Here is a 26,362-nt window from a genome sequence, read left to right as displayed (position 1 = left end):
AAAACTTCAACCTGATAAGCTCGAACCCAAATCGGAGAAATGTGTCTTCATAGGATACCCAAAGGAGACTGTTGGGTACACCTTCTATCACAGATCCGAAGGCAAGACATTTGTCGCCAAGAATGGATCCTTTCTAGAGAAGGAGTTTCTCTCGAAAGAAGTGAGTGGGAGGAAAGTAGAACTTGATGAGGTAACTATACCTGCTCCCTTATTGGAAAGTAGTACATCACAGAAACCGGTTTCTGTGACACCTTCACAGATTAGTGAGGAATCTAATGATAATGATCATGAAGCTTCAGAACAAGTTACTACTGAACCTCGTAGATCAAACAGAGTAAGATCCGCACCAGAGTGGTACGGTAATCCTATTCTGGAAGTCATGCTACTAGATCATGATGAACCTACGAACTATGAAGAAGCGATGGTGAGCCCAGATTCCGCAAAATGGCTTGAAGCCATGAAATCTGAGATGGGATCCATCTATGAGAACAAAGTGTGGACTTTGGTTGACTTGCCCAATAATCGGCAAGCAATTGAGAATAAATGGATCTTTAAGAAGAAGACTGACGCTGACGGTAATATTACTGTCTACAAAGCTCGACTTGTTGCAAAAGGTTTTCGACAAGTTCAAGGGATTGACTACGATGAGACCTTCTCACCCGTAGCGATGCTTAAGTCTGTCCGAATCATGTTAGCGATTGCCGCATTTTATGATTATGAAATTTGGCAGATGGATGTCAAAACTGCATTCCTGAATGGATTTCTGGAAGAAGAGTTGTATATGATGCAACCAGAAGGTTTTGTCGATCCAAAGGGAGCTAACAAAGTGTGCAAGCTCCAGCGATCCATTTATGGACTGGTGCAAGCCTCTCGGAGTTGGAATAAACGCTTTGATAGTGTGATCAAAGCATTTGGGTTTCTACAGACTTTTGGAGAAGCCTGTATTTACAAGAAAGTGAGTGGGAGCTCTGTAGCATTTCTGATATTATATGTGGATGACATATTACTAATCGGAAATGATATAGAATTTCTGGATAGCATAAAGGGTTACTTGAATAAGAGTTTTTCAATGAAAGACCTCGGTGAAGGTGCTTACATATTGGGCATTAAGATCTATAGAGATAGATCAAAACGCTTAATTGGACTTTCACAAAGCACATACCTTGACAAAGTTTTGAAGAAATTCAAAATGGATCAGGCTAAGAAAGGATTCTTGCCTGTGTTACAAGGTGTGAAGTTGAGTAAGACTCAATGCCCGACCACTGCAGAAGATAGAGAGAACATGAAAGATGTTCCCTATGCTTCAGCCATAGGCTCTATCATGTATGCAATGCTGTGTACCAGACCTGATGTGTGTCTTGCTATAAGTCTAGCAGGAAGGTACCAAAGTAATCCAGGAGTGGATCACTGGACAGCGGTCAAGAACATCCTGAAATACCTGAAAAGGACCAAGGATATGTTTCTCGTATATGGAGGTGACAAAGAGCTCATCGTAAATGGTTACGTTGATGCAAGCTTTGACACTGATCCGGACGATTCTAAATCGCAAACCGGATACGTGTTTACATTAAACGGTGGAGCTGTCAGTTGGTGTAGTTCTAAACAAAGCGTTGTGGCGGGATCTACATGTGAAGCAGAATACATAGCTGCTTCAGAAGCAGCAAACAAAGGAGTCTGGATGAAGGAGTTCATATCCGATCTATGTGTCATACCTAATGCATCGGGTCCAATGAAAATCTTTTGTGACAATACTGGTGCAATTGCCTTGGCAAAGGAATCCAGATTTCACAAGAGAACCAAGCACATCAAGAGACGCTTCAATTCCATCCGGGATCTAGTCCAGGTGGGAGACATAGAGATTTGCAAGATACATACGGATCTGAATGTTGCAGACCCATTGACTAAGCCTCTTCCACGAGCAAAACATGATCAGCACCAAAGCTCCATGGATGTCAGAATCATTACTGTGTAATCTAGATTATTGACTCTAGTGCAAGTGGGAGACTGAAGGAAATATGCCCTGGAGGCAATAATAAAGTTATTATTTTATTTCCTTATATCATGATAAATGTTTATTATTCATGCTAGAATTGTATTAACCGGAAACATAATACTTGTGTGAATACATAGACAAACTAAATGTCACTAGTATGCCTCTACTTGACTAGCTCATTAATCGAAGATGGTTATGTTTCCTAACCATAGACATGTGTTGTCATTTGATTAACGAGATCACGTCATTAGGAGAATGATGCGATTGACATGACCCATTTCATTAGCTTAGCACCCGATCGTTTAGTATGTTGCTATTGCTTTCTTCATGACTTATACATGTTCCTATGACTATGAGATTATGCAACTCCCGTTTACCAGAGGAACACTTTGTGTGCTACCAAACGTCACAACGTAACCGGGTGATTATAAAGGTGCTCTACAGGTGTCTCCAAAGGTACATGTTAGGTTGGCGTATTTCGAGATTAGGATTTGTCACTCCGATTGTCGGAGAGGTATCTCTGGGCCCTGTCGATAATGCACATCACATAAGCCTTGCAAGCATTGCAACTAATGAGTTAGTTGTGAGATGATGTATTGTGGAATGAGTAAAGAGACTTGCCGGTAACAAGATTGAACTAGGTATTGAGATACCGACGATCGAATCTCGGGCAAGTAACATACCGATGACAAAGGGAACAACGTATGTTGTTATGCGGTCTGACCGATAAAGATCTTCGTAAAATATGTAGGAGCTAATATGAGCATCCAGGTTCCGCTATTGGTTATTGACCGGAGACATGTCTCGGTCATGTCTACATCGTTCTCGAACCATAGGGTCCGCACGCTTAATGTTACGATGACAGTTTCATTATGAGTTTATATATTTTGATGTACCGAAGTTTTTTCGGAGTCCCGGATGTGATCACGGACATGACAAGGAGTCTCGAAATGGTCGAGACATAAAGATTGATATATTGGACGACTATATTTGGACATCGGAAGTGTTCCGGAGAAGTTTCGGATAAAACCGGAGTACCGGGGGGTTACCGGAACCCCCCCCCCCCGGGGGGGGGGGTTAATGGGCCTTATGGGCCTAAAGTGGAGAAGAGGAGGGGCGGCCAGGGCAGGCCGCGCACCCCCTCCCCCTCTAGTCCGAATTGGACAAGGAGGGGGGCGGCGCCCCCCCTTTCCTTCCTCTCCTCTCTCCCTTCCTTCCCCCTCTCCTACTTGGACAAGGAAAAGGAGGGAGTCCTACTCCCGGTAGGAGTAGGACTCCTCCCTGGCGTGCCCCTCCTGGCCGGCCGCCCCTCCCCCTTGCTCCTTTATATACGGGGCAGGGGGCACCTCTAGACACACAAGTTGATCTTCGTGATCGTTTTCTTAGCCGTGTGCGGTGCCCCCCTCCACCATAATCCTCGATAATATTGTAGCAGTGCTTAGGCGAAGCCCTGCGACGGTAGAACATCAAGATCGTCACCACGCCGTCGTGCTGACGAAACTCATCCCCGACACTTTGCTGGATCGGAGTCCGGGGATCGTCATCGAGCTGAACGTGTGCCAAGAACTCGGAGGTGCCGTAGTTTCGGTGCTTGGATCGGTCGGATCGTGAAGACGTACGACTACATCAACCGCGTTGATACAACGCTTCCGCTTTCGGTCTACAAGGGTACATGGACAACACTCTCCCCTCTTGTTGCTATGCATCACCATGATCTTGCGTGTGCGTAGGAAATTTTTTGAAATTACTATGTTCCCCAACAGTACGACTACATCAACCGTGTTGTGCTAACGCTTCCGCTTTCGGTCTACGAGGGTACGTGGACAACACTCTCCCCTCTCGTTGCTATGCATCACCATGATCTTGCGTGTGCATAGGAATTTTTTTAAAATTACTACGTTCCCCAACAATACTATCCAGTTATCATCACAATCCATTACTCATCACAAGTATCCAGTTCTAGTTGTATCGATCGGGATACAACTCCAAGTGTCCGTTATCGTAGGACAGGCTATCAATAGATGTTTTCTTCCCTGTAGGGGTGCACCAACTTACCCACCACGCTCGATTAACTCCGGTCGGACACACTTTCCTGGGTCATGCCCGGCCTCGGCCAAACAATACGCTGCAACCTGACCTAGGCTTAATAGAGAGGTCAGCACACCGGACTAAACCTATGCCCCCAAGGGTCATGGGCCATCTCCCCGGGAACTCCTACACGTTGCGTACGCGTCCGGTGAGCAGACCTAGCTACCTCCTTCAACAAGGCAGGTGCTTACGCAGTCCAACCCGGCGCGTGCCGCTCAGTCGCTGACGTCTATTAAGCTTCGGCTGATGTATACGACGTAGAACGCCCATACTATGCCCACGTGATGGTTAGTGCTATCAGGCCAGAGGCCCCTTGGATCAAATATCCAAATCGTAGTGGATTAGGAGCACGCGGTAACAAGCAGAGACTCATGAAAGATGTGACCCCGTTGCCCCGTCTCGAGGACTTTCGGCAAGGGCTAGGAATGCTCGGCCATGCCTCGTAATTATCTCGCGGGAACCTTCCAGGTCAACCCGACTCCACATCACTCGCGGGTACCCCTCAGGGTCGACCCGCCTTTCCAAGAAACAGTTGTAAAGTCCAAGTATCCGTGTGTCCAAACATCAAGGGGAAAACCCGAGGAATCACCCCCGGTGAATTCCACTCGATGTAATCATCAAGGTGAACGTAAGAGGAACCATCCCCGAGGTTCACACTTGAGGGGTTGCACGACAGAGTCGTCTCGGAAGTGGTTAAGGCGGAATCACCCTCGATGACCACGACCGAATAGCTACACTACAGGGTTAACATCAGAAGTGCTGTAGAGGTCTCACCCTCGGCACTCGATAGTAACCCAGTAGTGTCGAGCAACTAAGGGGAAAGTGATGTGCAGTGTTGGGGCCTGGTCTTCGATCCCGTTGATCGGGTCTTCAATGATGAAGCAGGGGCAACAAGGACAAGGTGGGGGTCACTGATGGATCACTAACCAACCTATACTAAGCAGTTTAGGATAAGCAGGTAGGTAACAATGAGCGTGTTACAAAAGCAGGCTATGCATCAGAATAGGAGCAAACAATAATAGTAGCAAAATCTAATGCAAGCATGAGAGAATGGAATGGCCGATATCGGGATGATCAAAGGGGGGTCTTGCCTGGTTGCTCTGGCAAGGAGGGGTCATCGTCGACGTAGTCGATCACAGGGGCGGCATCGGTCTCGGGGTCTATCGGAGAGAAGAAGGGGATGAAACAGTAAATATAAGCACACAGATGCAACACTAAGCATGACATGACGATAAGCAGAACTAGGGTCGACCGAACGTAGTACTACACATTGAAGACGGAGGGGATAAACATCCGAGGATGAATTCCCCATGTTAGGTGGATTCTGGACAAAGGAAAAGAGGGGGAAAGTTCCAAGTTCAGCATGCTAGGAGCATGTGACAGATGAACGGACCACGTATCCCGATTCGTTGAATTTTTCTGAGCAACTTTCATGTAGAAAACATTTTCATCGGAGTTACGATTTAATTACTATGATTTTTGCAAGTTTAAAACATATTATAGAATTATTCAAATTAACAGAAAAGGAAAATATGACGTCAGCAGAGTGTCAGCGTGACATCAGCAGGTCAACATACCCGCTGACTGGCCAAACTGACCAGTGGGTCCAAAGGGACCCACATGTCAGCCTCTGTTGGCTTAATAGTGGATTAAACTAATCTAACAGGGTTAATTAGGGGAGTGGGCCCCTGTGCCAGTGAGCGTTTAGGTTAATCTAATTACTTTTATTTACAAATATGTTTTTAGACTAATTAACAGAAGAGGGGCCCACATGTCAGGTTAACCATGCACAGTCAGCACAATTGACCCGGTCAACTAGTCAACTGGGCCCGTGGGGCCCAGCTGCCAGTGACCCCGATGCGGCCACGTGGGCGCCATGGTAGCGCTGGTGCCGGAACAGCTCCGGCGAGGCTTTTCACGGCGGCCGAACACCGACGAGCCTCGGGTTCGCACTACGGTGGGTCTCTGGACGCGTGGATAGGCGCGTTTGACGTGGCTCGACGTCGCGCGCATGACAGCGCTACCAGTTGGACTTGGGGATGGTCGGAACATCGCCGAGGGCGAGAGTGGCGGGGCCTGAAGCATGGCGAGCTCACGCGAGACGAAAGTGGCGGCAAAAATGACGGCGCACAACTCCTACGACGGCTACTCGAAGCGACAAACGCGTTGGTGAGCTCTATAGACTGGGACGGGCCCTACAGTGAAGGTCGTGATCTCGACAGCGGAGCCAGGGCGCGGCAATTGCGGCACGGCATGCACAGCTTGCTACGGCGCGGAAAGGGAGCAAGGAGGGGGAGAGGAAGGGTGGTGGAGCTCACCGAGCGGCACGCCGATGGCCCTTGACAGTTTAGGAGCGTAGGGGAAGGCATGTGGCTCCGGTGATTACCGGTGACCACCGAGAAGGGGAAAAGGGTGATGCCGACGTCACCGACCTCCCCGGCTCCAGCTGATGGACGAGGACGATGAAGTGGAGGACGACGCACCTCCCAGGCTCAGTTGCCGGGCTCGGGGATGCTGGTGGCCGCGGGGACGACGGAGAACGGCGGCGATGGCGCTCGGAGGAGAGAGAGAGAGCTCGAGAGGGGATCTGGTGGGGAGAGGCAGAGACGGAGAGGAGCGGGAGTGGTGGTAGGTGAGGGGGGGTACTCGAGGCGTCGGGGCGTGGAGGCCTTATCCTCCTCGTCGACGGCGAGGTGGTTCGGCGGCGATGCGCGGGCGCGCGCCCTGGGTCGGTTGAACAGGGGGAGGGGAGAGCGACCGGGGAGGTAGGTGTGCCGGCCTGCTGCAATGGGCCGAAGCCCAAGGGGAGGCCAGGGGCTCTCCCATCCCTTCTCCTTTTCTTTTCCTTTTTTTCTTTTTATTTTCAGCAGCTTTTGCATTTTCTTTTTAGCCAATAATGACTTGCAAAATTATGCCACTGGCCAAAACAATTTCAAGAATTAGAGTGCATTGTCACAAAAATATTGTGAGACTTTAGAAATAGTTTGCCAATTTTCTAAATTAAAAAGGCATTTAATTTATTGCCTAGGTCACTGTTTTAAGTAGTTTAGACCACTTAAACCCTTTGCAAAAATGTTGGTTCACCACCATTATTAGTTGTGGATTATATGGCACATGATGAATATTTTAGTTTTCATGTTTGAGCAATTTTGAATTTCACTTGGAATTTGGAATTGAATTCAACTGGAATTAGAAATGAGAGAGAACCAAGGGTGACCAAACACTTGTTTAGCAAAATGATTAACTTAACCCCAGGGTTACTGTAGCATCATTACACTGGGGTGTTACAACTCTCCTCCTCTAAAAGAAATTCTCGTCCCGAGAATTAAGAGGTAGAAGGGAACAGATCGGGTATTCAGCCTGGAGGTTATCTTCGCGTTCCCAAGTGGCTTCATCTTTAGTATGATTCGACCATTGCACCTTGAGGAACTTGGTAACCTTCTGGCGGGTTCGACGTTCAGCTTCTTCAAGGATGCGGATCGGATGCTCTTTGTATGTGAGATCATCTTGAACTTCAATCAATTCCGGATCCACTTCCCGTTCTGGATCCTTGAAGCATCAACGAAGTTGCGACACGTGGAAGACGTCATGGACGTGAGAGAACTGAGGTGGCAACTCCAATTGATAAGCCACCAGTCCACTGAAGGAAATATGCCCTAGAGGCAATAATAAAGTTATTATTTATTTCGTTATATCATGATAAATGTTTGTTATTCATGCTAGAATTGTATTAACCGGAAACATAATACATGTGTGAATACATAGACAAACAAAGTGTCACTAGTATGCCTCTACTTGACTAGCTCGTTAATCAAGGATGGTTATGTTTCCAAACCATGAACAATGAGTTGTTATTTGATTAACGGGATCACATCATTAAGTGAATGATCTGATTGACATGACCCATTCCATTAGCTTAGCACCCGATCGTTTAGTATGTTGCTATTGCTTTCTTCATGACTTATACATGTTCCTATGACTATGAGATTATGCAACTCCCGTTTGCCGGAGGAACACTTTGTGTGCTACCAAACGTCACAACGTAACTGGGTGATTATAAAGGAGCTCTACAGGTGTCTCCAAAGGTAAATGTTGGGTTGGCGTATTTCGAGATTAGGATTTGTCACTCCGATTGTCGGAGAGGTATCTCTGGGCCCTCTCGGTAATGCACATCACTTAAAGCCTTGCAAGCATTGCAACTAATGAGTTAGTTGCGGGATGATGTATTACAGAACGAGTAAAGAGACTTGCCGGTAACGAGATTGAACTAGGTATTGGAATACCAACGATCGAATCTCAGGCAAGTAACATACCGATGACAAAGGGAACAACGTATGTTGTTATGCGGTCTGACCGATAAAGATCTTCGTAGAATATGTAGGAGCCAATATGGGCATCCAGGTCCCGCTATTGGTTATTGACTGGAGACATGTCTCGGTCATGTCTGCATTGTTCTCGAACCCGTAGGGTCCGCACGCTTAAGGTTACGAGGACAGTTATATTATGAGTTTATGCATTTTGATGTACCGAAGGTTGTTTGAAGTCCGGGATGTGATCAGGGACATGACGAGGAGTCTCAAAATGGTCGAGACATAAAGATGGATATATTGGAAGCCTATGTTTGGATATCGGAAGTGTTCCGGGTGAAATCGGGATTTTACCGGAGTACCGGGAGGTTACCGGAACCCCCCGGGGAGCTAGATGGGCTTTGGTGGAAAAGAGAAGAGGCAGCCCATAGTGGGCCACGCGCCCCTCCCCTCCCTTGGTCCGAATTGGACAAGGAGAGGGGGCCGGCCCCTCTCTCTCTCTTTTCCCCCCTCCGCGAATCCAATTCCAACTAGGATTGGGGGGGAATCCTACTCCCAGAGGGAGTAGGACTCTCCTGGCGCGCCCTATGTGGCCGGCCAGCCTCCCCCCTTTGGTCCTTTATATACTGAGGCAGAAGTACCCTAGAGACACACAAGTTGATCCACATGACCTATTCCTTAGCCGTGTGCGGCGCCCCCAGCCACCATAGTCCTCGATAATATTGTAGCGGTGCTTAGGCGAAGCCCTGCAGTAGTAGAACATCAAGATCGTCACCATGCCGTCGTGCTAACGGAACTCTTCCCCGACACTTTGCTGGATCGGAGTCCGGGGATCGTCATCGAGCTGAACGTGTGCTAAAACTCAGAGGTGCCGTAGTTTCGGTGCTTGATTGGTCGGGCCGTGAAGACGTACGACTACATCAACCAAACGCTTCCGTTGTCGATCTACAAGGTATGTAGATCGCACTCTCCCCTCTCGTTGCTATACATTCCCATGATCTTGCGTGTGCATAGGATATTTTTGAAATTACTACGTTCCCCAACAGTGGCATCAGAGCCTAGGTTTTATATGTTGATGTTATATGCACAAGTAGAACACAAGTGAGTTGTGGGCGATATAAGTCATACTGCTTACCAGCATGTCATACTTTGGTTCGGCGGTATTGTTGGATGAAGCGGCCCAGACCGACATTGCGCGTACGCTTACGTGAGACCGGTTCTCCCGACGTGCTTTGCACATAGGTGGCTTGTGGGTGACAGTTTCTCCAACTTTAGTTGAACCAAGTATGGCTACGCCCGGTCCTTGCGAAGGTTAAAACGGCACCAACTTGACAAACTATCATTGTGGTTTTGATGCGTAGGTAAGATTAGTTCTTGCTTAAGCCCGTAGCAGCCACGTAAAACTTGCAACAACAAAGTAGAGGACGTCTAACTTGTTTTTGCAGGGCATGTTGTGATGTGATATGGTCAAGACATGATGCTGAATTTTATTGTATGAGATAATCATGTTTTGTAACCGAGTTATCGGCAACTGGCAGGAGCCATATGGTTGTCGCTTTATTGTATGCAATGCAATCGCGATGTAATGCTTTACTTTATCACTAAACGGTAGCGATAGTCGTGGAAGCACAAGCTTGGCGAGGCGACAATGATGCTACGATGGAGATCAAGGTGGCACGCCGGTGACGATGGTGATCATGACGGTGCTTCGGAGATGGAGATCACAAGCACAAGATGATGATGGCCATATCATATCACTTATATTGATTGCATGTGATGTTTATCTTTTATGCATCTTATCTTGCTTTGATTGACGGTAGCATTATAAGATGATCTCTCACTAATTATCCAGAAGTGTTCTCCCTGAGTATGCACCGTTGCGAAAGTTCTTCGTGCTGAGACACCACGTGATGATCGGGTGTGATAGGCTCTACGTTCAAATACAACGGGTGCAAAACAGTTGCACACGCGGAATGCTCAGGTTATACTTGACGAGCCAAGCATATACAGATATGGCCTCGGAACACGGAGATCGAAAGGTCGAGCGTGAATCATATAGTAGATATGATCAACATAATGATGTTCACCAATGAAACTACTCCATCTCACGTGATGATCGGACATGGTTTAGTTGATTTGGATCACGTAATCACTTAGAGGATTAGAGGGATATCTATCTAAGTGGGAGTTCTTTAAGTAAATTAACTGAACTTAAATTTATCATGAAACTTAGTACCTAATAAGTATCTTGCTTGTTTATGCTTGTTTGTAGATAGATGGCTCGTGTTGTTGTTCCGTTGAATTCTAATGCGTTCCTTGAGAAAGCAAAGTTGAAAGATGATGGTAGCAATTACACGGACTGGGTCCGTAACTTGAGGATTATCCTCATTGCTGCACAGAAGAATTACGTCCTAGAAGCACCGCTGGGTGCCAGGCCTGCTGCAGGAGCAACGCCGGATGTTATGAACGTCTGGCAGAGCAAAGCTGATGACTACTCGATAGTTCAGTGTGCCATGCTTTACGGCTTAGAATCGGGACTTCAACGACGTTTTGAATGTCATGGAGCATATGAGATGTTCCAGGAGTTGAAGTTAATATTTCAAGCAAATGCCCGGATTGAGAGATATGAAGTCTCCAATAAGTTCTATAGCTGCAAGATGGAGGAGACTAGTTCTGTCAGTGAGCATATACTCAAAATGTCTGGGTATAATAATCACTTGATTCAATTGGGAGTTAATCTTCCAGATGATTGCGTCATTGACAGAATTCTCCAATCACTGCCACCAAGCTACAAGAGCTTCGTGATGAACTATAATATGCAAGGGATGAACAAGACTATTCCCGAGCTCTTCGCAATGCTAAAAGCTGCGGAGGTAGAAATCAAGAAGGAGCATCAAGTGTTGATGGTCAACAAGACCACTAGTTTCAAGAAAAAGGGCAAATGGAAGAAGAAGGGGAACTTCAAAAAGAACGGCAAGAAAGTTGCTACTCAAGACAAGAAACCCAAACCTGGACCTCAGCCTGAAACTGAGTGCTTCTATTGCAAGCAGACTGGTCACTGGAAGCGGAACTGCCCCAAGTATTTGGCGGATAAGAAGGATGGCAAGGTGAACAAAGGTATATGTGATATACATGTTATTGATGTGTACCTTACCAATGCTCGCAGTAGCACCTAGGTATTTGCTCTAGAGGCAATAATAAAGTTATTATTTATTTCCTTATATCATGATAAATGTTTATTATTCATGCTAGAATTGTATTAACCGGAAACATAATACATGTGTGAATATATAGAGAAACAAAGTGTCACTAGTATGCCTCTACTTGACTAGCTCGTTAATCAAAGATGGTTATGTTTCCAAACCATGAACAATGAGTTGTTATTTGATTAACGGGATCACATCATTAAGTGAATGATCTGATTGACATGACCCATTCCATTAGCTTAGCACCCGATCGTTTAGTATGTTGCTATTGCTTTCTTCATGACTTATACATGTTCCTATGACTATGAGATTATGCAACTCCCGTTTGCCAGAGGAACACTTTGTGTGCTACCAAACGTCACAACGTAACTGGGTGATTATAAAGGAGCTCTACAGGTGTCTCCAAAGGTAAATGTTGGGTTGGCGTATTTCGAGATTAGGATTTGTCACTCCGATTGTCAGAGAGGTATCTCTGGGCCCTCTCGGTAATGCACATCACTTAAAGCCTTGCAAGCATTGCAACTAATGAGTTAGTTGCGGGATGATGTATTACAGAACGAGTAAAGAGACTTGACGGTAACGAGATTGAACTAGGTATTGGAATACCAACGGTCGAATCTCGGGCAAGTAACATACCGATGACAAAGGGAACAACGTATGTTGTTATGCGGTCTGACCGATAAAGATCTTCGTAGAATATGTAGGATCCAATATGGGCATCCAGGTCCCGCTATTGGTTATTGACTGGAGACATGTCTCGGTCATGTCTGCATTGTTCTCCAACCCGTAGGGTCCGCACGCTTAAGGTTACGATGACAGTTATATTATGAGTTTATGCATTCTGATGTACCGAAGGTTGTTCGGAGTCCGGGATGTGATCACGGACATGACGAGGAGTCTCGAAATGGTCGAGACATAAAGATTGATATATTGGAAGCCTATGTTTAGATATCGGAAGTGTTCCGGGTGAAATCGGGATTTTACCAGAGTACCGGGAGGTTACCGGAACCCCCCGGGGAGCTAGATGGGCCTTCATGGGCTTTGGTGGAAAAGAGAAGAGGCAGCCCATAGTGGGCCGCGCGCCCCTCCCCTCCCTTGGTCCGAATTGGACAAGGAGAGGGGGCCGGCCCCTCTCTCTCTCTTTTCCCCCCTCCGCGAATCCTATTCCAACTAGGATTGGGGGGGCAATCCTACTCCCAGAGGGAGTAGGACTCTCCTGGCGCACCCTATGTGGCCAGCCAGCCTCCCCCCTTTGGTCCTTTATATACCGAGGCAGAGGCACCCTAGAGACACACAAGTTGATCCACGTGATCTATTCCTTAGCCGTGTGCGGCGCCCCCAGCCACCATAGTCCTCGATAATATTGTAGCGGTGCTTAGGCGAAGCCCTGCAGCAGTAGAACATCAAGATCGTCACCACGCCGTCGTGCTAACGGAACTCTTCCCCGACACTTTGCTGGATCGGAGTCCGGGGATCGTCATCGAGCTGAACGTGTGCTAAAACTCGGAGGTGCCGTAGTTTCGGTGCTTGATCGGTCGGGCCGTGAAGACGTACGACGACATCAACCAAACGCTTTCGTTGTCGATCTACAAGGTATGTAGATCGCACTCTCCCCTCTCGTTGCTATGCATCACCATGATCTTGCGTGTGCGTAGGAATTTTTTTGAAATTACTACATTCCCCAACATCCACGACGGGAGAGAATGCGGAAAGGACCAATGTAGCGCGGAGCTAGCTTGCCCTTGACTCCGAACCAATGAGTGCCTCTCAAAGGAGTGACACGCAGATAAGCTTGGTCACCAGGTTGATAAGTTGAACCCCAGTGTTTCCGGTCATAGTTGCTCTTCTGGCGGGACTGGGCCGCCTTGAGATTATCCCGGACAATGAGAACCTGCTCTTCAGCTTGTTGAATAATGTCTGGACCAATGAGCGTCCGTTCCCCAGTTTCTGACCAATTCAGAGGGGTTCGGCACTTACGTCCATAAAGCACTTCGAAGGGTGCCATTTTCAAGTTGGCTTGATAGCTGTTTTTATAAGAGAACTCTGCATAAGGGAGAGATTCTTCCCACTTCTTGCCGAAAGAAATAACACAAGCCCGAAGCATGTCTTCAAGAATTTGATTGACTCGCTCGACTTGGCCTTGGGATTGGGGATGATAAGCAGTGCTCCAGGTAATATGAGTTCCCATTGCCTCTTGGAAACTATCCCAGAACTTTGAAGTGAAAATACTGCCACGGTCTGAACTAATCTCCTTCGGAATGCCGTGGAGTGAGACAATTCTAGAGATATACAAGTTTGCTAATTGACTAGCAGTGATAGTCTCCTTGACTGGCAGAAAGTGAGCAACCTTCGAGAATTGGTCGATGACGACAAAGATAGCATCGTTACCTTTCTGAGGCTTGGGAAGGCCAGTGACGAAGTCCGTTTGGATCTTATCCCACTTCCATTCAGGAATCGGAAGCGGTTGTAGAAGTCCAACCGGTTTATGATGTTCTGCTTTGACGCGACGACAAACGTCACATTCTTCAATATATCGAGCAATGTCTTGCTTCATATTAGACCACCAGTACTTCTGACGGATGTCTAGATACATCTTGGTACTTCCCGGATGAATAGAGAGAGGGGTGTCATGCGCTTCTTTCATCACCTTCTCTGTCATAAGCTCGAACCGGGGTACTACAATGCGATCTTTGAAGTATAATGTTCCATCTTCACCAAGTGAGAAATCTCTGGATTTCTCTAAGGCAAGATCCTTTTTCATCAAATCAACGTGAGCATCTTTGGCTTGAGCAGACTTAATGGCTTTCAGCAGAGTTGGTTCCAGGACAAGGTTATTTAGAGAACCATGTGGAACTAGTTGGAGGTTCAGCTTGCATAGCTCTTCATAAAGGCGGGCTTGAGCTTTGAAAACCATGTGATTGTTGCAATAAGACTTGCGGCTCAGGGCATCGGCCATTACATTAGCCTTGCCAGGGGTATAGGATATACCGCAGTTGTAGTCAGCAATAGCTTCCATCTATCGCTGCTGACGGAGGTTCAGACCTGGCTGAGTAAACAGGTACTTCAGACTCTGATGATCGGTGAAGATCTCGCAACGATTACCGAGAAGGTATTGTCGCCATAGCTTCAGTGCAAAGATAATCGCAGCAAGCTCAAGGTCATGAACTGGGTAGTTCTCTTCGTGAGGACGTACTTGACGGGAGGCATAAGCAATCACCCTACGCTCTTGCATTAGGACACAGCCTAATCCTTGATGTGAAGCGTCGCAATAGATGACAAAGTCCTTGCGAGAATCAGGGGAGCAAGCACTGGGGCAGACATCAGCTTGTCCTTGAGTGCCTGGAAACTTTCCTGACATTAGTCTATCCAATCAAACTTAACGCCTTTGTGTAGCAGATTGGTCAGTGGCTTGGCAATCTTGGAGAAGTTCTCGACAAAGCGGCGACAATAGCTGGCTAGTCCGAGAAAGCTTTTAACTTGCTTGACAGTCTTCGGAGGGGTCCAGTCAAGAATAGCCTGAACTCGCTCTAGGTTGACGGCAATACCATTCTTGGAGATGACATGCCCAAGGTAGGTGACTTCGGGTAACCAGAATTCGCACTTGGAATACTTGGCATAAAGTTGATGCTCTCGAAGCTTCTCTAGAACAAGTCGAAGATGTTCAACATGTTCTTCTTTATTCTTTGAATATACCAGGATATCATCCAGATAGACTACGACGAACTTGTCGAGGTAATCCATGAATATATAGTTCATCAAACAAGAGAATATAGCTGGAGCATTGGTCAAGCCAAAAGACATGATGGTGTACTCGTAAGAACCATAACGAGTGATGAATGCGGTCTTTGGAATATCCTCTTCACGAACACGGATCTGGTGGTAACCCAACCTCAAGTCGAGTTTAGAGAATATCGATGAACCAGCCAGTTGATCATACAGATCATTGATCTGAGGAAGGGGATATTTGTTCTAAATTGTAGTTTGGTAGATAGGACGGTAGTCTTGGACCAAACGGTTCGTTCTGTCCTTCTTCTTGACGAAGAGAGAAGGTGCTCCCCAAGCAGAGGAACTTGGACGAATGAAACCCTTGCGAAGAGATTTGTCGACTTCCTCCTTAAGTTCAAGGAGTTCATGAGGTGGCATCTTGTAGGGTCGTTTGGCAATAGGAACGGTGCCTGGTTTCAAGTTGATGACGAACTCGACAGCCCAGGAAGGGGGTATTCCTGGAAGTTCTTCTGGAAATACGTCTTGGAAGTCGCGAACGACTGGAATCTTTTCAATTCCCTCAAGAGGTGCTGCGTTCAACGCATTCAAAGCATAAAGTCGTGCTTCAGCATTTTGAACAAGCTGAGCATGGTAGGTTACTATCTCATCGGAAGGATGTAGGAGGTGAACGACCTTGGTGGCGCAAACGATAGAGGCAGTATGCGCTTTCAACCATTCCATTCCCAGAATGAGGTCAATAGTAGAAGACTCCAGAATAATGGGAGAAACAAGGAATTCCAACCCTTCAATTTCAACAGGAACGTCGCGACCAAGCATGGTAGTTTGACATCGGCCCGCAGGGGTGCGTACCACTATTGGAGTGTTCATGGGCTCGCATCGAATGTCGTGTGCATATGCGTGATGCTCCTGAATCGAATAAAACAAAAGCCGGTACTGAATTAACGAGAAGAGTACCCATCACAGTGGCAGGCTGGTCTTGAGCTTCATTCAGATCAACATGATTAGCCTGACCACGACCATAAGGTCTGGCATTGTTGTTATGGGCCTGATAGTTACGACCAGTTGAAGGCAGAGCCAGCTGATTCTGATTCTGAGGGCATTTCCTAGAACCATGACCTGGAAGGCCACACTTGAAGCATAGACCATCATTGGGGTTGGGAGCAGAAGCTTGGGGTGGTACAGCCCGAAGGGGCTGCCTCTGCGGTGGAGGGGGGAGACGAGGTGCAACATAGGACTGTCTTGGTGCAGGTGCAGTTGGACGATACATGCTGTGGGGAATCCATATCCGACGCTTCTGCGCTGACGGGCTCGAAGATGAGCCAGCGTCACGGCTGCGCCTGGGGGATCCCTGGTGTTCCTGAAGACCAGTCTCGACCTGAATAGCCTTGTTCACCAAGGTGGCGAAGTCGGCGAAGTCATGAACGAGCAATGCTAGCTTGATATCAGGGTGAAGACCATCAAGAAACTTCTCTTGCTTACGAGCATCAGTAGCAATGTCTTCTTCAGCATAACATGACAAGTCCAAGAATTCCTGTTGATAAGCATCTACGAACTTGTTGCCTTGGGTGAGGTTGCAGAACTCTTGCTTCTTCTTGTCCATGATTCCCCGAGGAATGAAGCGGGCACGGAAAGCGACTTGGAAATCTGGCCAAGTGGTGACCGTTCCAGCAGGTAGGGTACGCCTGTGGCTGTCCCACCATTGAGTAGCGGGACCCTTCAGAAAGAAAGATGCAAAGGTGACGTAGCTAGCAGGGGCCACACTAGCAGACTCCATTTCATACGTGATGTCGCAGAGCCAGTCATCAGAATCAAGGGGCTGAGTTGAGCTGCGGTAAATAGTTGGGTTGAGGCGCATGAAGTCCTGCAGAGTTACTGGGTTGGTTGTTGATTCATGTTCGGACGAGGAAACTGAGCCATCATTCCTTCCAAGAACTGGCGGTTCAACTCAAATTGTGGCATCATTCCAGCAAAGAATTCGGGCGGTGGTGGATCGTTGGCACCACGGCCACGACCAGCGGGTCTAACCATCCTGCTAACATGTAACAGGGGGTAGTTCAGCATTGAGCGTTTGCAAAGACAAGGATCATTCATGATGAAACATGCATAATGAAAGAGGTACGATGGATACCACTTCGTAGTCAACACGACAGTGTGTGTACCATTCAGAATACTATTCTAAGGAATATCTATGGCTTATCCAACTTTGGGGTGAATGTGGTCACGGGATCCTAATGTTGGAGTTAGTAAATTCGTTTAACCCGAATGGAAGAGAGATCAGAGTCCCAGAGCATAGACGAGAAGTAAAAGATCCTAATACCACCCAATGGCGACGTGGGCCCGTAAGACACACAGCCAATGTTAGTAAAAGTTTTTCAGTGACTAGACTCAACTTCGGCCAAGGAGTTGGAAACGGGGCTACCTACCGGCAGTCGGGTCTGATACCAACTTGTGACGCCCTCGATTCAATCGTACACTAATCATACACGCAAATGTGTACGATCAAGATCAAGGACTCATGGGAAGATATCACAACACAACTCTAGACACAAATTAAAATAATACAAGCTTTATATTACAAGCCAGGGGCCTCGAGGGCTTGAATACATAAGCTCGAATACACAAGAGTCAGCGGAAGCAACAATATCTAAGTACAGACATGAGTTAGACAAGTTTGCCTTAAGAAGGCTAGCACAAAAGCAACATCGATCAAAAAGGCAAGGCCTCCTGCCTGGGAGCCTCCTAACTACTCCTGGTCGTCGACGGTCTCCACGTAGTAGTATGCATCGGTGGTGGTATCTGGCTCCTGGGCTCCGACATCTGGTTGCATCAACCGGAAAGAAGAAGAAAGGGGGAAAAGGGGGAGCAAAGCAACCGTGAGTACTCATCCAAAGTACTCGCAAGCAAGGATCTACACTACATATGCAACATTATCAAAGGAAGGTTGTATATGTGCACCGGGCTGCAGAAATGCCAGAATAGAGGGGAGAACCTAGTCCTATCGAAGACTAGCATCTTCTGGAAACCACCATCTTGCAGCAACAGGAGTAGTAGAGTAGCATAAAGTAAAGTAGTAGTAGTGTTATCAACCTCGGCCAGAGATCTTTCTCGACTCCCTGCGAGAAAGTAATCCCAGAGCCATACTATCCAGTTATCATCACAATCCATTACTCATCACAAGTATCCAGTTCTAGTTGTATCGATCGGGATACAATTCCAAGTGTCCGTTACCGTAGGACAGGCTATCGATGGATGTTTTCTTCCCTGCAGGGGTGCACCAACTTACCCACCACGCTCGATTAACTCCAGCCGGACACACTTTCCTGGGTCATGCCCGGCCTCGGCCAAACAATACGCTGCAACCCGACCTAGGCTTAATAGAGAGGTCAGCACGCCGTACTAAACCTATGCCCCCAGGGGTCATGGGCCATCTCCCCGGGAACTCCTGCATGTTGCGTACGCGGCCGGTGAGTAGACCTAGCTACCTCCTTCAACAAGGCAGGTGCTTATGCAGTCCAACCCGGCGCGCGCCGCTCAGTCGCTGACGTCTATTAAGCTTCGGCTGATGTATAAGACGTAGAACGCCCATAGTATGCCCACGTGATGGTTAGTGCTATCAGGCCAGAGGCCCCTCGGATCAAATATCCAAATCGTAGTGGATTAGGAGCATGCGGTAACAAGCAGAGACTCACGAAAGATGTGACCCCGTTTCCCCATCTCGAGGACTTGCGGCAAGGGCTAGGAATTCCCGGCCACGCCTCGTAATTATCTTGCGGGCACCTTCCAGGTCAACCCGACTCCACATCACTCGCGGGTACCCCTCAGGGTTGACCCGCCTTTCCAAGAAACAGCTGTAAAGTCCAAGTATCTGTGTGTCCAAACATCAAGGGGAAAACCCGAGGAATCACCCCCGGTGAATTCCACTCGATGTAATCATCAAGGTGAACGTAAGAGGAACCACCCCCGAGGTTCACACTTGAGGGTTGCGCGATAGATTCGTATCGAAAGTGGTTAAGGCGGAATCATCCTCGATGACCACGACCGAATAACTACACTACAGGGTTAACATCAGAAGTGTTGTAGAGGTCTCACCCTCGGCACTCGATAGTAACCCAGCAGTGTCGAGCAACTAAGGGGAAAGTGATGTGCGTGCCGGGGCCTGGTCTTTGATCCCGTTGATCGGGTCTTCAATGATGAAGCAGGGGCAACAAGGACAAGGTGGGGGTCACTGATGGATCACTAACCAACCTATACTAAGAAGTTTAGGATAAGAAGGTAGGTAACAATGAGCAGGTTACAAAAGCAGGCTATGCATCAGAATAGGAGCAAACAATAATAGTAGAAAAATCTAATGCAAGGATGAGAGAATGGAATGGGCGATATCGGGATGATCAAAGGGGGGGCTTGCCTGGTTGCTCTAGCAAGGAGGGGTCGTCGTCGACGTAGTCGATCACAGGGGCGGCATCGGTCTCGGGGTCTATCGGAGAGAAGAGGGGGAAGAAATAGTAAATATAAGCACACAGATGCAACGCTAAGCATGACATGACGATAAGCAGAACTAGGGTCGACCTAACGTAGTACTACACGTTGCAAACGGAGGGGATAAACATCCGAGGATGAATTCCCGACGTTAGGTGGATTTCGGACAAAGGAAAAGAGGGGGAAAGTTCCAAGTTCAGCATGCTAGGGGCATGTGACAGATGAATGGACCACGTATCCGGATCCTTTGGATTTTTCTGAGCAACTTTTATGTAGAACACATTTTCATTGGAGTTACGGTTTAATTACTATGATTTTTGCAAGTTTAAAACATATTTTGGAATTATTTAAATTAACAGAAAAGGAAAATATGACGTCAGCAGAGTGTCAGCATGACATCAGCAGGTCAACAGACCCGCTGACTGGTCAAACTGACCAATGGGACCAAAGGGACCCACGTGTCAGCCTCTGTTGGCTTAACAGTGGATTAAACTAATCTAACAGGGTTAATTAGGGGAGTGGCCCCCCGGTGTCAGTGAGTGTTTAGGTTAATCTAATTAGTTTTATTTACAAATACGTATTTAGACTAATTAACAGAAGAGGGGCCCACATGTCAGGTCAACCATGCACAGTCAGCACAATTGACCCAGTCAACCAGTCAACTAGGCCCGCGGGGCCCAGCTGCCAGTGACCCCGATGCGGCCACATGGGCGCCATGTTAGCGCCGGCGCCGGAACAGCTCCGGCAAGGCTTTTCGCGGCGGCCGAACGCCGGCGAGCCTCGGGTTCGCGCTACGGTGGGTCTCCGGACGCGTAGTTAGGCGGGTTCGACGCGGCTCGACGTCGCGCGCATGACGGCGCTACCAGTTGGACTTGGGGATGGTCGGAACGTCGCCGGCGACGAGAGTGGCGGGGCCCGAAGCATGGCGAGCTCGCGCGAGACGAAAGCGGCGGCAAAAATGACGGCGCACAACTCCTACGACGACTACTCGAAGCGACGAACGCGTTGGTGAGCTCTGCGGACTGGGACGAGCCCTACAGTGAAGGTCGCGAGCTCGACAGCGGAGCCAGGGCACGGCAATGGCGGCACGGCGTGCACAGCTTGCTACGGCGCGGAAAGGGAGTAAGGACGGGGAGAGGAAGGGGGTGGAGCTCACTGAGCGGCACGCCAATGGCCCTTGACGGTTTAGGAGCGCAGGGGAAGGCCTGTGGCTCCGGTGATTGCCGGTGACCACCGAGAAGGGGAAAAGGGCGATGCCGACGTCGCCGACCTCCTCGGCTCCAGCTGATGGACGAGGACGATGAAGCGGAGGACGGCGCACCTCCCAGGCTCGGTTGCCGAGCTCGGGGACGCTAGTGGCCGCGGGGACGACGGAAAACGGCGGCGATGGCGCTCGGAGGAGAGGGAGAGAGCTCGAGAGGGGATCTAGTGGGGAGAGGCAGAGGCGGAGAGGAGCGGTAGTGGCGGTAGGTGAGGGGGGGGGTACTTGAGGCGTCGGGGCGTGGAGGCCTTATCCTCCTCGTCGACGGCGAGGTGGTTCGGCGGCGACGCGCGGGCACGCGCCCTGGGTCAGTTGAACAGGGGGAGGGGAGAGCGACCGGGGAGGTAGGTGGGCCGGCCTGCTGCGATGGGCCGAAGCCCAAGGGGAGGCCAGGGGCTCTCCCACCCCTTCTCCTTTTCTTTTCCTCTTTTTCTTTTTATTTTCAGCAGCATTTGCATTTTCTTTTTAGTTAATAATGACTTGCAAAATTATGCCACTGGCCAAAACAATTTCAAGAATTAGAGTGCACTGTCACAAAAATTTTGTGAGACTTTTGAAATAGTTTGCCAATTTTATAATTAAAAAGGCATTTAATTTATTGCTTAAACCCTTAGGTCACTGTTTTAAGTAGTTTAGACCACTTAAACCCTTTGCAAAAATGTTGGTTCACCACCATTATTAGTTGTAGATTATTTGGCACATGATGAACATTTTAGTTTTCATGTTTGAGCAATTTTGAATTTCACTCGGAATTTGAAATTGAATTCAACTGGAATTAGAAATGAGAGAGAACCAAGGGTGACCAAACATTTGTTTAGCAAAATGATTAACTTAACCCCAGGGTTACTGTAGCATCATTACATCGGGGTGTTACAACTCTCCTCCTCTAAAAAGAAATTCTCGTCCCGAGAATTAAGAGGTAGAAGGGAACATATCGGATATTCAGCCCGGAGGTTATCTTCGCGTTCCCAAGTGGCTTCATCTTTAGTATGATTCGACCATTGCACCTTGAGGAACTTGGTAACCTTCTGGCGGGTTCGACGTTCAGCTTCTTTAAGAATGCGGATCAGATGCTCTTTGTATGTGAGATCATCTTGAACTTCAATCAATTCCGGATCCACTTCCCGTTCCGGATCCTTGAAGCATCGACGAAGTTGCGACAGGTGGAAGACGTCATGGACGTGAGAGAACTGAGGTGGCAACTCCAATTGATAAGCCACCAGTCCACGACGGGAGAGAATGCGGAAAGGACCAATGTAGCGCGGAGCTATCTTGCCCTTGACTCTGAACCGATGAGTGCCTCTCAAAGGAGTGACACGCAGATATTTTGGGCTTGGTGCATACATATAGTATAATATGTGAGTTTGTTTATAATGTGTGTATGTAAACCGATATGTATTTACAGCGAAGGAAAGCTCTGACTTGAGCTGAGAATTGCCTGGAAGACATGCATGACGTGGCAGGGGGTATCCAGGAGAGAAGAGGACAAGGCCGCGTGGCACACGTGGTTAGCCAACTCCAAAATTGGATCTCATAACAAAAGGTAAAAAAAGGAGAGACAGCCACGCCGAGCACATGGGGAACGAGAGGCTGGCTGGCGTACAAGAGAAAAGAAACGCTACCTTCTTCTTCTTTTTGATCGATCGTGCCGTGGGTGAAAAACAAAACGAAACAAACCAAAACACCATGTATCCATCCATCATCCCTAAGGCCAACTCCAGACGAGACCTCGTCCTGTCCGGATGCGTCTGTTTAGAGTAAAACGAACAAATCAGACGACGACCCAACATGCAAACGTAAACGGAATTTTGTCCGTTTTATGTTTGCTTTCAACCCAACCCCGATCTAAATTTGAGCCGCTTTTGAGGTGAAAAGGACAACGCACGGACAGGCAGGCTGTGTGCGCGTGTCCTCCCCTGGCCCGCTCGTCGGTGGACAGGGACCCCTTTTTTCTATCCGCCCCTTCCCACCCCTCCAGCCGCACCCCCTCCACTCTTGCCCCTCACCGCCGCCGCCGCCGCCATTGCAGCTATGTAGCTCGGACGTGTGCTCGCCAAGCCCCCTTTCGGTCGATGCCCCCGAGCTACCCTACCACGCCCACCTGATCTGCGCACCCGGCGGCCGGATTTGGAGCGGATCCGGTCGGGCTTGAGCTCGCCCTGGAGGCCGCGCCGTGCCACGGACTGGCTGGGCACCGGGTCAGAAGGCCCCGACAAGGCCGCAAGGCCGCATGCAGGTGCTGACTCCGCCTATAGCCGCTTGAATCTACACCATCCATGGTTCGCCGACAGATACATGAACGGCGGTCAGTCGGGCTCGGTGCTGGCCCAAAAGCTCATCGGCGCACGGTAGCCACTCATTAAGTGCGACGACTGCCCAAAGTAGGTCTTACGCCGCGTGTCTAGAACGTCGGAACATCCCGCATGGGTGTTCATCAAGTGCTCAACTGATTGGGTATGTGCTACTTTAGTTTCGGTTGTGCTCTCGGATTTAACTAGTTGTGCTAACTTAAAATTTTAGAGAGAATTTCTTATTTGACCCTTCCTTAAATTTTGCTTCCTTTTTTGGCTCAAAAAACGTGTTTCTTCCCTTTTCGACACTCTAACTTTATTTTGTTCCCTATGTGACATTTTCGTCAGTTTTGGCTAGTAACGGTGTTAAGTCTGACCTAAAAAGACCATTTTATCCCTAGTGTAATATGTGACCTGATTATTTACATGCAAACACAGAGGTCTCATTGTTGAATAAACAAACAAAAAAAGTACTATGTGTATATTCATAAAAAAGTATTGCAAGGGAATAATAATAATAATAATAATAATAATAATAATAATAATAATAATAATAATAATATGAGTGAAACAATGATGACAATTTTTTTTTGCGGGATAAAAAGAACAATGACTACAGATCCAACCGATAAGAGCTAGCTTCTACCGATGACGTGAAGTAATAGACGAGCGCGCACTGTTCCAGGCAAAAATCGATTAAGCTACTAGAATAGAGGCTAGACATGAGACTGGATGCGAGAAAGCAACATCTACTTCTTTACACTCGAATAAAGAAAGAAGCACGCAAGATCGAGCCTTTACAGATCAACAATGAATGCATCGAGAAAGCACTAATCCAACTTACAGAAGCAGTCATGAAAGTTGGTTATCTTCTAAAATGTATTCTTGTGGTTATTGTTTTCTTTGGTCTTATTTTTTTAGTCAAAATTTGATGATTATTTTCATGTATAAAAAATCAATGATGGAAAAAGAATATCGGCTTGTAAAAAAAATTTACACGAACAATATACAGGCGGGATGTGTCTACGCGTTGGACGCACGGCCACCGCATCTTAAAAAAAGAAACAGACAAAATCCACAAGTAAAGGAACGTCCGTCTAGAATCGTGCGCTGGAGTTGGCCTAAAGAAAAAGATTGATCATTGGAGAGAGGAGGTAATTGGTAGGATAGGTAGAAAACAAGAATCGCTGAGTGGTAGGGTGCCCACCGTGGACGGTAGCCACGTCCGTTTCGCCTCGCCAAAAAAAGTATCGATTTTTTCGCTCGCTGCCACGTCCGTCCCTACCTCTACCGTCTCCTCCCTCCCTCCATCCGTGGACTCCTCCACTCCACCGGAGGCCGGAGCCGAGAGCGATAGATAGATACTTTGCTTTCCCCTCCCCTCCCCCCATCCCTTCCCTCTCTCCCAGGTCTCTTCACCACCACGCCGACGCGGCACCCGGCCGGAGGAGTTCAAGAAAGTCCAAGACCACTCATCAAGGGCGATGCCGCCGCGGCGGCCCAACACCGGCGGGGGCGGGGGCACCTCCTCGGCCGCGCCGCCGCCTCCCCCGCGCAAGGTCCCGCTCCGCTCCCTGCTCCGGGCGGCCTCCGTCGCCTGCGGGGTCCAATTCGGGTGGGCGCTGCAGCTCTCGCTGCTCACCCCCTACGTCCAAGAACTCGGCATCCCGCACGCCTTCGCCAGCCTGGTCTGGCTCTGCGGCCCGCTGTCGGGCCTCCTGGTGCAGCCGCTGGTGGGCCACCTCTCGGACCGCATCGCGCCGGCCAACTCCCCGCTGGGCCGTCGCCGGCCCTTCATCGCCGCGGGCGCCGCCTCCATCGCCTTCTCCGTGCTCACCGTCGGCTTCTCCGCCGACCTGGGGCGGCTCTTCGGGGACAACATCGTGCCCGGGTCCACTCGGTTCGGCGCCATCATCGTCTACCTCATCGGCTTCTGGCTGCTGGACGTCGGCAACAACGCCACGCAGGGGCCATGCCGCGCCTTCCTCGCAGACCTCACAGGTGCCACCGAATTCTCCGCTGCTTCCTTCCTTCCCCCTGATTGCTTCCTCTGCTTGCTTGCTTGCTGCTTTTACCAAAGGCAAAAAATTCGGGCCTGGGCGGTGCAGATTGATTCGATTCTGCACGATTGCTGCTTAGCATTCAGTTCAATTTTACACCTGTACTGGAGCACATACATGGTTCTTGGGGGCTTCACGATGGGGAATTCATTCTCCTGACTGATTGACAGATGAGATTGATAATTGGGATTCGCAATCCCTGCTACACGACGAGGGGTCAAGTGCAAAAACGATCCTCCTACCCATTTTTTTTGTTTAATATTCCTCGTCTCTCTCTCTGTGTGGCCGGAAGATTGCATTGCACTTGCACCTGCACACGAGAGAGAAAGAGGGAAGATCAATGTCGCTTTCCGCTTTAGGCCGAGAAAAAGGATTCTTGCTCCGTTGGTCGGCTTTGGCCTCTCAAGAATTCCTTTTTCTTCTTCTTCTTCTTCTTCTTCACATCATATTATTGAGTATTGTCAGCCAGCTGCCCTGTTTGTTACCAGCACACACTACACTACACAACAGACCAGACCAAACCTTTGAATACTACTATACTATATGCTGATGCCACACTAACAATGGGGACGTGGCACTCCATTACAGCGATGCAAACCTTTGAATAATCACGGGCGGTTGGTACAAATGTCGCCACCAAGCCTTGTCCTTTCCCTCCATACACCACTTCATTCATTTTCTATGTGTGCGATGGAGGATTGATGATGAAGGAGTGTGCGGGAAGCTCGGCCCGGCGGGTCGCTTTCGCCCCCGGATCCGGCCAATGCCGACCTGCCTGACCACGAGAGAGATATTTAAGCACTGCATTGCTACTACACTCTTTGCTTTCGTCCCTAACTGTTGCCAGATCTCGGATCTTAGGACACCCAAAGGCATCTTTGTTAACAGCCAGGTATTCTCAGAGGGGCCCCTGCCTGCCTGCCTTGACAGTGCTGCCTTGCTTCACTCTTTCGT

At 48.5% G+C, this 26,362-nt stretch overlaps 1 protein-coding gene across 1 annotated transcript in view; it reads left to right on the top strand.

Moving 5' to 3' along the window:
* The first annotated feature begins 24,663 nt into the window (after positions 1-24,663).
* Positions 24,664-26,362, top strand: part of LOC119298710 (sucrose transport protein SUT2) — a 5,145-nt gene continuing 3,446 nt past the window's right edge. The window contains exon 1 of the mRNA XM_037576001.1: positions 24,664-25,349. Within this exon, the coding sequence (XP_037431898.1) occupies positions 24,833-25,349 (517 nt within the window). The 5' untranslated portion in view covers positions 24,664-24,832. The remainder of the gene's footprint in view (positions 25,350-26,362) is intronic.

This window comes from Triticum dicoccoides, chromosome 5A, assembly GCF_002162155.2.
Source record: "Triticum dicoccoides isolate Atlit2015 ecotype Zavitan chromosome 5A, WEW_v2.0, whole genome shotgun sequence".
Classification (NCBI taxonomy): domain Eukaryota; kingdom Viridiplantae; phylum Streptophyta; class Magnoliopsida; order Poales; family Poaceae; genus Triticum; species Triticum dicoccoides.
The sequence above is the reverse complement of the archived record's forward strand: the minus strand, read 5'-3'. Positions and strand labels throughout refer to the sequence as shown.